The sequence below is a fragment of the Thyridium curvatum genome (genome assembly GCF_004353045.1).
Source record: "Thyridium curvatum strain D216 chromosome Unknown NODE_55_length_292940_cov_83.935894, whole genome shotgun sequence".
Lineage (NCBI taxonomy): Eukaryota > Fungi > Ascomycota > Sordariomycetes > Thyridiales > Thyridiaceae > Thyridium > Thyridium curvatum.
This window is the reverse complement of record NW_022156810.1, coordinates 89,536-102,981: the sequence shown is the minus strand read 5'-3', so window position 1 is coordinate 102,981 and position 13,446 is coordinate 89,536. Positions and strand designations below refer to the sequence as shown.

General features: G+C 53.3%; 2 protein-coding genes across 2 annotated transcripts; one reads left to right on the top strand and one right to left on the bottom strand.

Annotated features, from left to right (window-relative positions):
* Positions 1-535: 535 nt before the first annotated feature.
* Positions 536-2,198, bottom strand: E0L32_008384 (uncharacterized protein; the record flags this gene model as incomplete). The annotated part of the gene is made up of 2 exons (XM_031143233.1): positions 536-1,771; positions 1,827-2,198. 2 exons carry the CDS (start codon positions 2,196-2,198, stop codon positions 536-538), a joined length of 1,608 nt encoding a protein of 535 aa, XP_030992361.1.
* A 2,991-nt stretch (positions 2,199-5,189) lies between these two features.
* E0L32_008383 (uncharacterized protein) lies at positions 5,190-13,218 on the top strand (the record flags this gene model as incomplete). Its single annotated transcript, XM_031143232.1, has 5 exons — positions 5,190-7,785; positions 7,843-8,225; positions 8,278-8,758; positions 8,810-13,119; positions 13,186-13,218. The coding sequence occupies 5 exons, from the start codon at positions 5,190-5,192 to the stop codon at positions 13,216-13,218; spliced, it is 7,803 nt and encodes a 2,600-aa protein (XP_030992360.1).
* Between the last annotated feature and the right edge of the window lie 228 nt (positions 13,219-13,446).

The window sequence follows — 13,446 nt, the reverse complement described above, 5'->3', positions numbered from 1 at the left end:
ACCGCAAGGAAAGAATTGTTCATGGATGAAGTAGGCACAGCAGTGCCGATTCACCACGGCAGGTGCTTTGTCGCTCACTCAGTTGCTCGTTGCTTCCTTGGCCAACCAGCGGCCACTCTACTGAGAGGTTGAGAGTTGGATCGGGGATGGATGAACTCTGGATGCTTGCAACTGGACCCAAGACCCAAGACCTACGAAGGTTCAATACCCCCTGTCATAATCACGAAGGGCTACAGAGAGCAATTGATCACTTGTGTGTCATGAGAATGCCAGAATGCATTGTATTGAGCGAACCAAGGGAACGTAACTATGATGAGATGCGTATCATCCTCAATCCGCCGCGAGCGATAAAATCCACGTCGCGTTGAAGTACACAAAAGACAACCCGATAACAGCGAAAACCATGCCCATGTATGCCGATAATAAGAGATATAGGAAAACGCCGTGTGGCGGCAAGATACACGATGGCAAGCAGAATCAAGCTACTCCCATCGCATCGGATGAGACTAAACTATCCGATTCAGATCCATGTGGCTTAGACAGTGATCTCCTCAAAGAACTCCTTGAGCTCATCCTCGACAAGGTCATGGATCTTCTTGGAGAACTTCTCAGCCTTGCCAGTGAAGGACGAGACACCATGGACAACCTTGCCGGAGACAACCTTGAGGTCGTGCTCAATAGCCTTCTCAAGCTCGGAGACGGAGGTGTAGACGTCCTTCTCCTCGGCACGGTCAATCTTGTAGCTGCCCTGCTCCAGGATCGCGGAGTAGTTGCTGCAGCCACCGCCGTTCCAGGCCAGCAGGTTGGGGGTGTCCTTGGGCAGGTCGCTGAGAGCACCGACGGTGGCAATGCTGAGCATGTTGGCCTTCATCTTCTCGGGAGTGATGGGCGCAACAGAGTACTCCGAGTCGGTGGAGGGCTGCAGGGACAGGTAGTAGGCCAGGAGACCGCAGATGTGGGGCGAGGCCATCGAAGTACCCGAGATGGTGTTGACGGCATACTTGGAACCGACCCAGGTGGACTGAATGTTCAGGCCAGGAGCGAAGATGTCAGTGCACTTGCCCCAGTTGGAGAAGTAGGCACGAGCGTCGTTGATATCCGAGGCACCGACGGTGATGGCCTTCTGTGCAGCAGCGGGAGAGTAGTTGCAGGCATCAGCGTTATCGTTACCGGCGGCGACGGCAAAGTGCAGACCAGCGTTGACGGCAGCGTTGACGGCAGCATCGAGAGGGGTAGTCTTGCCGCCACCAAGAGACATGTTGGCGACAGAGCCCTTGAAGCCCTTGCGCTTGCCCTTCTTGGCCTTGGCGACCTCATCCATGTGCCTCTGGGCAGCGAACTCGACGCCAGCGATGACATCAGACATGGTACCAGATCCGTTAGACTTGAGAACCTTGACTGCATAGACGTTGGCCTTCTTGGCAACGCCATACTTCTTACCAGCAACGGTGCCGGAGCAGTGAGTGCCGTGGCCGTTGCCGTCAACATCAGCATCGTCCTTGGGGATCGTCTTGCCCCAGTGAGCGCGGCCCTCAAAGTCGACATGCTCGATGTTGGTACCAGTGTCGATGACATAAGCATCGACACCCTCACCGCCGTCATCAGCGAACAGGTATTTGTTAAAGGTACCGAAGCTGAGTTGCTTGCGGTGAGAGACACGAGCCAGACCCCATGGGGCGTTCTTCTCGGTCTCGGGGCTGCAGTCGTCTTTCTTGTCCTGCTTGTTGTAGCTCATGGTGTGAACAATGGTATCCCGGTGGATATACTCGATCTGATGGTTATTCAGTCAGCTTTTGTTCGTCCTCTCTCGTCGCCAGCAGACTTACATCAGGATGCCTCCGAACCTGCTCGATGACTCGGTCATCGAAGTGGCCGGAGTAGCCGAGGAAGCCATTGCCGATCTTGTACGTGTGCTTGAGGCCACGAAAAACATCGTCGCCGAGGATCTCGCCGCGCTTGCGCAGCTCGATCACCCTCTCGTCTTCACGCTCGCCATGGATCTTCTGGATCCACGAGTGGTGGTCCGAAGCGGATGACTCGCTGACGTGATCCTTGAACTTGATGATGTAGGCGTTGGGGATTTCATCAGCATTGTTGGAGGAAAGGATAGGCGCAGCACCATCGTGGATGGTCTCGGTGCTGAATGACGGGGCCGCAACAGCGCAAGCTGCGAGCGACAAGGTAACTAGACCTCTCATGATGAAACGGGTGTTTGGGACGATCTTTGGTCTACCTGCGACACTTGAAAAGACGGAATCCCGGATGTACGGAAATGGGCAGAAACAAAAGAGAAGAAAGAAACAAAACACCCAGACGATGCTTTGATGGCCCGACGCGACACAAGATGGGTTGCACGGGGGATGATGGACGACGGAAGATGGATGACGAGAGAGAGCAGAGGACAGGATGGATGTGGGAGAGTCAGCGTCAACAGGAACGGGGAGCTCTGGGGTAGATAAAGGATGGCGAATCCACCAGTGACGGCACGCCAAGGATGGCGGCACTGGGAGGGGGGAGGTCGCCTGAGCGCAAAGCTGCGGAAGGGACAGACAAGCACAGCCAGACAGTGCTATCAGCCAGAGCCAGCAGCAGCCAGCAGCGGGCCTACGCAGCTTTTCCCCACACCAACCTTTGGACATGGGGTGCCTCACCACACTGCGAGGCGTGACGCAGGCACCATCCACTCAACCACTGCACCCAGGGTTCGCCAGGTTCACCCGACTGATAACAGGCAAGCAAGAGTCAGAGGGATGGCTGGCGTTACCAAAAACAGTCTAGTCGTGGATGGCCTGGCCAATGGAGCCGGTAGATCGCCAGATACGTACCCATAAAAGTGGGGGTTTGTGTTTGGGTGGCCATGATAAGACGCCACACCGACCTCGGAATGGAGTTGGTAGGCACACGCAGAACATGATAGTCTTTTGGGGACAGACAGAGGGAACACAGCATGCCTTGTCAAAATGAAGGCGTTGAAGTCTGCTGTAGACAAGTAAACAACAGAGAGAATCCCCATCTAGATCATTCAAATAAGCGGCTTCTTCATTGCAAGCACCGTGTAGCAAGCACACCTTAGCACCACGGACTCCGTCGGTAGCGTGCGAGGCGAATGGATTCGTCATGGCTTGACTATGGCTCTCCTGCAAGGTTGCATGGCGAAAGCGCTGAGAGCAAGATACTTCCAGGGAGGTACCTGCTCTCAAGGTCATGCGGTGCTGCTGGTTCAGGACTCCCACCAGTTATCCGAGGATCTGATCCACCTCTTTCATCCCTTGGACGACCCTGGAGGGTTTGCCAGTCAATGTGATTCTCAGTTGCTCGTAACAGCTATCTTCCCAGACTCTGTCGGCTCTATCAGTTCGGCATCCCCCAACCCTTTGCGGGATGGTGATTCAGATGGAACAGCCAACAAGTTCCCGGTGATAACGCCGATCCACACAAGCTCCCTATCAGCGGGTGCGGGGAAGGCGCACATTAGTCCCAGGCACATGATCAAGTCCTCATTCCGCCTGACACACGTGTGCCATACATCGACTCCACCGTTCACCAGGGTTCCAGCCTGGAGGGAACATTGTCGACTTGGTTGTTTCACTGGAGGCAATGGAAATGTTTCGTCCTGAAAGACTTGGTCGCAGCCGATACCTGTGGAAGGCTTGGTTTTGGAGCGTTTATCATCGCTCTCGAGAGCCTCTCAATGTCTGTTCGGAGCATCAGTCAGGCCCGGACGGGTGTCTGATTCAAGCTCCAGGTGGCCGAGAGACTAAGAATAGGCCCGCACCCTAGCGAGAAGCCGCCCCATGTACAGGGATTACTGGACTGCCTGTTGACTCAGTTGCATCATTACTTGTAGAAGGCGCGCCAGTTCCCAGGTAAGACGCCCAAGTGAATGAGTTTCCTGAGACCATTTTCTTCCTATGGTGACTACACATCACTACTTTATTTGAATGCTATGGCTAACTCTGATGTATGCTCAGCTCTAAAATGTGAAGACCAGCTTTCGCTTTGTACCTTAGATAAGATGGATATGCTCACTGGAAAGTTCAGCGCTGGAGTTAGCCACTCGGTAAACACCTTCAACACAAAGAGACCTGTGGCGATACACCGTCTTACTGTCGTTGGCCTGACCATAAGATGGTCTCAGCAAACTAGACGGCAGGATATGCAGGGTATCAAGGTATTCACCACCAATCCCCTCCAGTGAGGGCCATTGCAAGACAATGCAGCAATCACGCATGCATGCATGTCTTACCCCTGGGTACATAAGTACAATTCTCTAACCAGACATCTGGCACGAGACTCCTCCAGAGGATACATGTATTGGGGAAGTGAATATAAAATATACTTGCGTCCGGATAGGTGTTATCATGGCAATGCCATTTTCTAGATTGGCGCAGGCAGAAGATTAGCTTTGGGAGAGAGTGGGACAATTTCCTGAGAGGTTTGAGTTAAAGCATTGCATCTCTGAGCTGATTGAATCATATTATATGTTATTGTGCAAGAGGGAACTTTACTGATCCTTATCCTTACCTCCGTACAGCCTCCTGTGCACTGAGGGAATCAGACAAGTGTTTTGGGCTCTTCTAATACTCATCTTGAGTGAATAAAAAAGACACTGGAAATATTCAGTCAATAGGAGTGAATGTCCATCTCCCCATGGCCTACAGCGAGCTTTTCCCAACTCGAGCGCTCCCCTGATTTAATTCATTCATTGCTTTCTCAATCGTATTCAGCTCTATGCTCAAGCGCTTATTAGTGACGCGCGGGCGATAAGGGCGCCATATCTTAGCGAAGAAGCATCCACCACAGGTGGGGGAGCTTCAAGGCAGGCAACCTGCAAGCTTGCATAGGATACTACCCAAGCCACATCCTACCCTGAGGCTGAGCCTTTTCGATATTCAGATCGCGAGTCTTGTGTGCAGATTGCATAGAACAGTAGAGAAGGCCTGGTTGCTGTTCTCGAGTAACTTCCTTGTGTTTTCTGGCCATCGATTTGGTACGACCAGCCGCCCGAATCCCCGACTCGACCCAATCTTACCCTTCAACGGCCCTGAGCCGACTTTCCATGCTCCAAGAACTTGGCTGCAGCCTAGACCCTCGAAGGGTACTGGGATCTTCTGCATGAAGCACAAATATCCGTAAAGGGAGGTGGAATCGGGTAGCCGCGCATCCTGTGACGCCGCGATCACTTCACAATGGCGACCCGACCAAGTCGATACCGGTCCTCGACCTCCGCCTCGAACCCTCCAAAGACCACAAAAGCGGCCGAGGTCCTCCAAGGTCTCTTGGACAACCTCTCTTCTCATATTCGAACGCGCGGAGTCTCCGGCTATCCCGACACGCAGGCCCTTATGAAATATGCTCGGCAACTGCACCAGCATCTGGCCGCGTCGACCCCCCCCAGTCCCTCCCAGGACGACTTCAGACATTTACACGGCTACCAACACATCCTAGACCTCCTGAGATCATTCTCCGGGTACTACAATCCCTCGAAGCGTACACAGACAGAAAAGAAGGCCCTATTTGAGCTCCTGCATATTGCACTAGCTGTCTTGTCTGCCACATTTCGCGGACATCAAGGAAATAGGCGCTACTTTCGCCATCGGGTCGAGGGCGGAGGATGGGAGGCTCTTGAACAGATAATTGCAAGCATTGGGCTGGGTGGTAGTGACTCGGATCTATACTCCAACTGTCAGCTTTTTGGCAAGCTGCTGTCGTTCGCACTTGACGACCAGCGGCTAGATGAGCTGTGCCAGTCCGTTGCTTCTGCACAGGCGGCCCGCGCAGGAGCAGGCAAATCCGAGGACGATGAAGACGGTGCCGCCAAAGGGGATGCATCCTTACAAAAGGACGCAGAGATGGCCTTTGTTGAGACCGAATTACACAACATTATTGGACCCAAGACGGTCCTCCAGAACGCAGAGATCATGCGTACCGTCGTCGGCTTCTGGGAATCCATTCCCCGGCAAAAGGAGAAAGATCCTGATATAACGTCCTTCGTCGTTGTCACAGCCCTATCGCTTGTCGTTTCGTCGTCGTTTGCTAACCTGGCGGCCTTGCACACCACTGGTGTCTTGTCGAGATTCTTACGTCTCTACTTTGGCCAAGGTATTCAACTCGGTGACCTTGAGAGGGAAAAAGTGCTGGCGCTTTGCAAATCCATGATGAGCCTCGGTGTCAACAGGCTAGTTGATGCGCAATTCCTTCTCTCGAACCAGGACCCTGCAGCATCTGAGTTCTCCCTTGCCATGGCCGAGAAGCACTGCAACCCGTCCTTCGTTCAGTTCGACCTGTCACTTCATGGGCATTCGTCAATCGAGTTGCCAAACATAGGACGCTCATTCCCTCCCCTCTCCTCTGCCGGCTACACCTTCACGGCATGGCTCCGCGTGGATAACTTTGATCCAAACTCCCACACTACCATCTTCGGCGTCTTTGACTCGACGCAAACCTGCTTCTTGCTGGCCTATCTCGAACGAGACACCCACAACTTCATTCTGCAGACATCTGTGACTTCTCAACGGCCAAGTGTTCGCTTCAAGTCTGTCAAGTTTAAGCCAAACCAGTGGTATCATGTTGCCATCGTACATCGGCGACCCAAGACAATGATTGCCAGCAAGGCCTCGCTCTACGTCAACGGAGAGTTTGCAGAGCAGCTGCGGTCCTCATACCCATCTCAACCGCCCCTGGCCAGCGGCAGCACCGATAGCTTTGCTTCGTTCGCATCCAATGCCCAAAAGACAGCTCAGGTCCAAGCTTTCCTTGGAACCCCACGAGATCTGTCGACCAGGGTTGGCCCGGGCTTGATATTCTCAAAATGGTCACTAGCAACAGCACACCTTTTTGAGGACACTTTGAGCGACGACTTTATCGCTGTACATTACCGCCTTGGGCCTCGGTATCAAGGGAATTTCCAGGACCGTCTGGGCAGCTTTCAAACCTATGAAGCATCTGCAGCCTTGAGTCGTCGCAATGAGATGCTCCATCCCGGGAAGGAAGAGAACTCTGATATCCTAAGAGCAATCAGAGACAAAGCAAGCGTGATCTTGCCAGAGCAAAAGGTACTGATGGGTACGATCCCTGGGGCTATGTTTCGGACAGATGGCCAATTCCTGGAATCTCTTCTCTTCAGATCCCTTTCTAGGAATGCGGCCAGCAATCTTCTCTCGTTGACCGCTAAGACTGGGACGGCGATAGCGATCAACTCCGCTATACCCTGTGTCAACGATGCTCTTGTTAGGGCCCATGGCGTGTCAATCCTGGCAGGAGATCCGGTCCTTGCTACACCATACAACTTTGATGACAATCTGTGGCGACTTGGAGGCTTCACGCCTGTTGCCCTCAAGTTGGTGGAGAGGACTACAAATTCTGATGATCTCCTACGCTCGGTTGAGTTTATGTTTCTCTGCATAAATCAGAGTTGGCGTAATAGCGAAGCGATGGAGCGGGATAATGGCTATGCTATCTTGGCGATGCTCCTGCGAGCCAAGTTAGGATACCCTGGCTCTGGCCCTGACAATACTGGCTGGCGGTTGACACTAACCAGTGAGGAGCGAGATCGTCTGAGTTTCCAACTTCTCAGCCTCGTTCTGGCGTTTGTCGGATACAGACATGCCGACAATCTCGAGTCGTTCATTGTCAACCCTCTGGCCTACCGTATTCTGCTCATCGACTTTGATACGTGGCGAAAGGCAGCGCGTCTTACGCAGGAGCTATACTACAAGCAATTCTTGACATTTGCGGTCACGAGCAAGCACCACCAGTTCAACAACAGGCGTCTTGTCAGAATGCGTAGGTACCCCCTTCTTTTGATCGTCATATTTTCAAAACTAACGCGTTTCCATCCAGGTGTAACGAAACGACTCTTAGACGCAGTCAAGGGCGAATCGATCTCGGAGGAGGTCTTGCCTCACTTTCTTTCCGCGTTTGAAACACTCATCCGGTGCAACTATAATGCAGAGGTTCACCGGTCCCTGGCTCTGTTCATCACATACGCGCTCCATACTCAGCCAACTTCTCTCCCGAGAACCCCAAAGCCGCTTTCAGCGCTCAGTCGGTCAAGCACGCCGAAGCCACTTCTCGACACTAATGGATCCGTCAGCGCAAACAACAGTAAAATCCTGAATAAGAGACAGCTCGCCGTCCGAATCCTTGGCATGTATACAAGAATGCTGTGCGAGAAAGGGAACTTGACCGACATTCGCAAATTTGCCAAGACCGTAACAAACAAGGTCAGTCACTCCTTGCAAACTGGACCCAAAAGGGGGACTAACATAATGATAGTGGTTGCTTTATCTGCTCGCGGAAAATGACCCTGAGATTGTCGTCAACGGCTGCAAGATCCTTGCAAGACTTTTGGTCTCGCATGGTGCCGGATACGTCGCAAAGTTTGCCACTAAGACTGGCGGCTTCACCATCATGGCCCATCGATTAAGAAATTGGTGGGACATCCCGACACTCTGGCCGATCTGCTTGTGCATACTATTCGGTAAAGATGTTGCCGAAGTGGACTTTGACAAGCCCTTCGATTTGACCAATCTTGCGGCCATCTCTTCTAAAGGCCGAATCGTATATCCAGAGGCGCTGCCAGTCCTCATTTCGATGCTCCAGCACGGCCTGAGAGACGTTTTGAGATACCAAGATGATCCCGACTCTCCTGCCCGCCCTTCAAGTGGTGCTAGAAGCCCTACGGCACAGGTCGATTTGCTTGATAGCCGACCCCGAGACAGGTCTATGTCTTTAGCAGAAGAGCTCGCGCTGAGACGTACGTAACTTGCCTCCCTCCAAGCCGAATACTTCGCTAACCGATAGACAGAGTCGAACAAGGCAGACAAGGACAGAATCAGTAGCCATGCGACTGTTCTGCAAACTATGGTCCGGTTTCTAGCTGACCTCTACACACGGTCTTCCACCTTCAGAGATTTCGCTTTAAGCTCTGAATACGTCCGACTGCTGCTTACTGCTCTTTACCCGGTAATCGTTAGCACTGATGCTGTTTCTCCTGAAACCGAGTTAAACTCGAAGGACTCGGCCTTGACGTTCGAGGGTGGCGATGTTCTCATAAGACCTGTACCCGGTTCGGCGCTCCCTGCCCCCATTGTGCGTACGGCTAGCGCCTCGTCAACAGAGTCCGCGGTCTCCCTCGGGGTGCAACCAACGCGAGGCACGCCGCTTCGGAAAGCCTCGTCCTTCATTCTGTTGAGTGCCCAAAAGTCCCCTCCACCACAGAGTGCTGCACGATTCAGTCATGTCATGTCTCCGAAGAAACAAGTTGCTACACAACAAGTGAGCAATGTTGTTCTTGAGGGGCTGCTGGATCTGGTCATCAAAGTCTTCGCAGACCAAGTCATGGTCCGAAAAGAATTCTCTGGATTTGGATTATTCTTGAAAGTCCCACCCGGGTTCCAGGAGCACCAGGCTTACTTCGAGTCGTATGTCTTGCGGAACACAGTCGAGCAGTTAGGCGAACTTGTCCGGTCGAATCAGAAGGTCCTTTGCGAACCAAGGATCCTCACCAATATGGCACGGTTAAGTGTTCATGTGCTCGAAGCAACCTTTGAGGGGTGGTTCATGAATGGGGCTCTGACAATGTTGGACTTTACTGGCATGCTGCTCGAGTATCTTCAGCGCCCAGAAGTCTCCTCGATGAAGAGCGTGCGTCTGTGCATGCCAGCAGTGGGCACTCTCCGACTTTGCTTCCTCAAGGTAGCTCTGCTTCTCCTCTCGGACATCGACGATGCTCAGATATCAGACGCAGACGCGCAATCGGCACTGGAAAAACTGTTCTACTGGCAAACTGTGTTATTGAACTGCCTGTCGACTGAAGATGAGTACATGAAGCTCTTTTGGTATCAGCTCTATGCCAAACTGCTGGACAAGAGAGAACCTATACGTCTTGTTGCCGCCAGCATTTGGCGTATTATGCTGGTGCAGAAGCCACAGGAGTCAGCCATCACTTTCCGGCAGTGCTCGAATTCCGACCAGGGCCAGTTGACGAAGGGGTTCAGCAAACTGACTGAAGTTGATGACGGCGCATTTGTTGAGTGGGTCGATCAGCATAGGCCTTCGCTCGACACCATTTTCTTCGGAGGCATGTCCAAAACCTGGGAGGATTTCGTGGGTGTCGAGAACCAACGTACATCTGCAACAGCGCGATCTCGAGTTGCGAATCGAAAAGAGAAACTGAAGCAATGGCGTGCCGAGGGGCGGGAGAAAGAGAACGTGCTCTTGCGGCATGAAATGGCCAACAGCTCTTGGATGAAGAGCATCTACATGACTGAGCATTTCAGATACCAGCGCACGCTCCAAGACCAACAAGACGATCTGACCTTCCTCATCTCCAACTTTAGGAGGATGGAGAGGGACTTGAAACGACCCGGTGCAGTGTTTGCAGAGCCCTCCGTTATTAAATGGAAGCTGGATAGGACTGAGGGGAGAAACCGGATGCGGCGCCGGCTGCTTCCAGTCTACTCTACACAGCAACAAGACTATCTACCGAAGCGACGAGCGACTGATTCTACACCTTCCAGCATCCCCTTGCGTCTGAATACTTCGGCCGGGGAGGCTGCGACGGGCCAGAGTCTCAGTGCAACCCCGATCAACAATGATGGGCCTCCGGGTGACAACCTAGGTCGGAATGCACTCGTCTCCGCTCCAACAGAGGACGAGGTCGCGGACTCGGCATCAGAGTCAGGTGTGGGACCAGAAGAAGATTTTGAGCTTGTGGAGGACCCGAACGACGCGGAAGGCGATGACGCCTTTGAGGACAAGAACAGAAAGGTCATGCGGAGACTTGAGCACGGCGATGCAGTCCAGCATGTTTACAACATCTCTCGGATCATTGGCCTTGATGCCTGCGAAGGAATCCTCATCATCGGAAAAGATGATCTTTATATCATGGACAATGTGTTCCAGAGGGCAGATGGCGAGATCGTGAACGTGTGGCAGGCACCAGTTGAGGAACGGGATCCATTCTCTCAGATTATCACTGGCACCAAGCCTGGCGACAAGGAGAAGCGCCCGACACTTAAAGCCAGCGATCAGGAGTCGCGCAATTGGAAGTGGTCGGATGTGATCAGCATTTCGAAGCGGCGCTTCCTCTTCCGTGATGTGGCCATCGAGATCTTCTTCCGTGATGGCCGGAGCTACCTCCTGACTGCGCTCAACCCTACGAAACGTGACGAGGTCTTTGGCAAACTCATGCTCAAGACGCCGCACACCACCGGGCCAAATACACTGCCCAATCCTGAGGACGCTTGGCGGCTCGAGGCCCTCAAAGTTTTCGAGGAGGCACCCCAGACATTCGGATCCAAGTTCGGGTCCATCTTCAACTCCTCACCATGGAACCCGATCATGAGAAGGTGGCAAAAGGGAGAGATCTCCAACTTCCACTACCTCATGTTGGTGAACACGATGGCAGGCCGAACTTTCAATGACCTCACACAGTATCCTGTGTTCCCTTGGGTACTGGCTGACTATATGAGCGACGAGCTCGATCTGGACGATCCTTTGACCTTCCGAGACTTGAGCAAGCCTATGGGTGCACAGAGCGGAAGTCGGCAGAGCGATTTTATGATGCGGTACAACAGTCTTGCCGAGATTGGCCAGACTCCCTTTCACTATGGCACCCACTACTCGTCTGCCATGGTCGTCTCTTCCTACTTGATTCGGTTGCCACCTTTTGTCGATTCATACCTGCTGCTCCAGGGTGGCCACTTTGACCACCCAGACCGACTCTTCTTCTCGATTGAGGGAGCCTGGAAATCTGCCTCGCGGGACAACGGCTCCGACGTCCGCGAGCTGATCCCGGAGTTCTACTGCCTTCCCGAGTTCTTGACAAATATCAACGGGTACGATTTCGGGCTGCGCCAGGGCGGCAATAAAGTTGACAACGTGATCCTCCCGCCCTGGGCCAAGGGTGATCCGAAGATCTTCATAGAAAAGCATCGCCAGGCGCTCGAGAGTCCGTACGTCACGCAGAACCTCCACCACTGGATCGACCTTGTCTTCGGCTACAAGCAGCGGGGTGATGCCGCCGTGGAGAATCTCAACGTCTTCCATAACCTGTCTTATCACGGGGCGATCGATCTAGATAATATCACTGATCCTCAGGAGCGAGCGATTGTCACCGGCATCATTCACAACTTTGGCCAAACGCCTCATCAGGTCTTCTCAAAGCCTCATCCTGCCCGCGATCCCGACCAGGGAAATGCTAAGCGGCTAGATACATCGGTCGGCTCGTTGACGAAGCTTCCGTATCCACTACTAGAGAGTCACGAGAAAGTCGCGTCTTTGATCTACACGCCCAAGATCGATCGACTGCTATGCGCCTCTCCGTTCAGGGTCAACCTTCCGCCTTACTACGACAAATTCCTGGAATGGGGCTACGCCGACAACAGCATCCGGTTCTACTTTAGCGACAACAGGAAGCCTGCTGGCCTGTTTGAAAACCTTCATATCGGCCAGATCTCCTCTCTGACCTTTGCGGACTCCAAGACTTTGATCACCGCGGGCGAAGATTGTGTCGTCACTGTGCACTCTGTGCAGTCGGTGTCTGGAAAACCGGTTGAATTGCAGCAACGCTCGTCGCTCTTCGGGCACAAGTCGCCCGTCACGACCATGGCAGTGTCCAAGGCCTTCAGCACTTTTCTGACCGCGAGTGAGGACGGAGGCGTCTTCCTCTGGGATCTCAACCGCCTCGAGTTCATCCGCAAACTGCCCATCTCGAGAGCGGTGGAGTGCGCCCGCATCAACGATGTCACGGGCGACATCATCCTGTGCTCCGGCCCCAACGTGCTCCTCTTCACACTGAATGGAGAGCTGCTCGTGGACCAGAACGTCTGTGGCGCGGAGAGCCCCGATGACTTTGTCCAGTCGTGCTCGTTCTACGAGGGTGCCGGCAATGAGTGGCTGGAGAATTGCCTGGTCTTCACCGGCCACCGCAGGGGGCGGGTGAATGTCTGGCGCAAGACGGCGGGGAAGAACGGGCGCTGGGCGCTCGAGTTCCTCCGCAGGCTCGATCACATCGATCCCAAGTCCGAGTCTGGAGCGAATGTTGACGCCGCTATCACATGCATTACCCCTATGCCTCAGCTAGTCTATACTGGGGATGAAGACGGGCGTGTGGTACGTGAAGATACCCCCTTTGACATAACATCTCTGTGATCTTGACGCTAATTTTGACTCTTGCAGTATGAATGGAACTTGATTCCTCGAGAACGGTAGACATGGGATTGATTCTTTTCATGGTGAGAGCCTTCGCCGTGCTGCATTTCATGGCGTTCATGCTAGGAATTCCGTTTGGGGATTCATCCCAGGGGTCGGGTCTGGCCTAGGATTAGAATAAAGGGAAAACAAATCTTGGGACCCTGGATTTGTTCGTGGAGCCTGCCCAACACATTGACGTGACCCATAATGATGGACAAGGTGCATCGTCTGACTTGGTGATTTGCT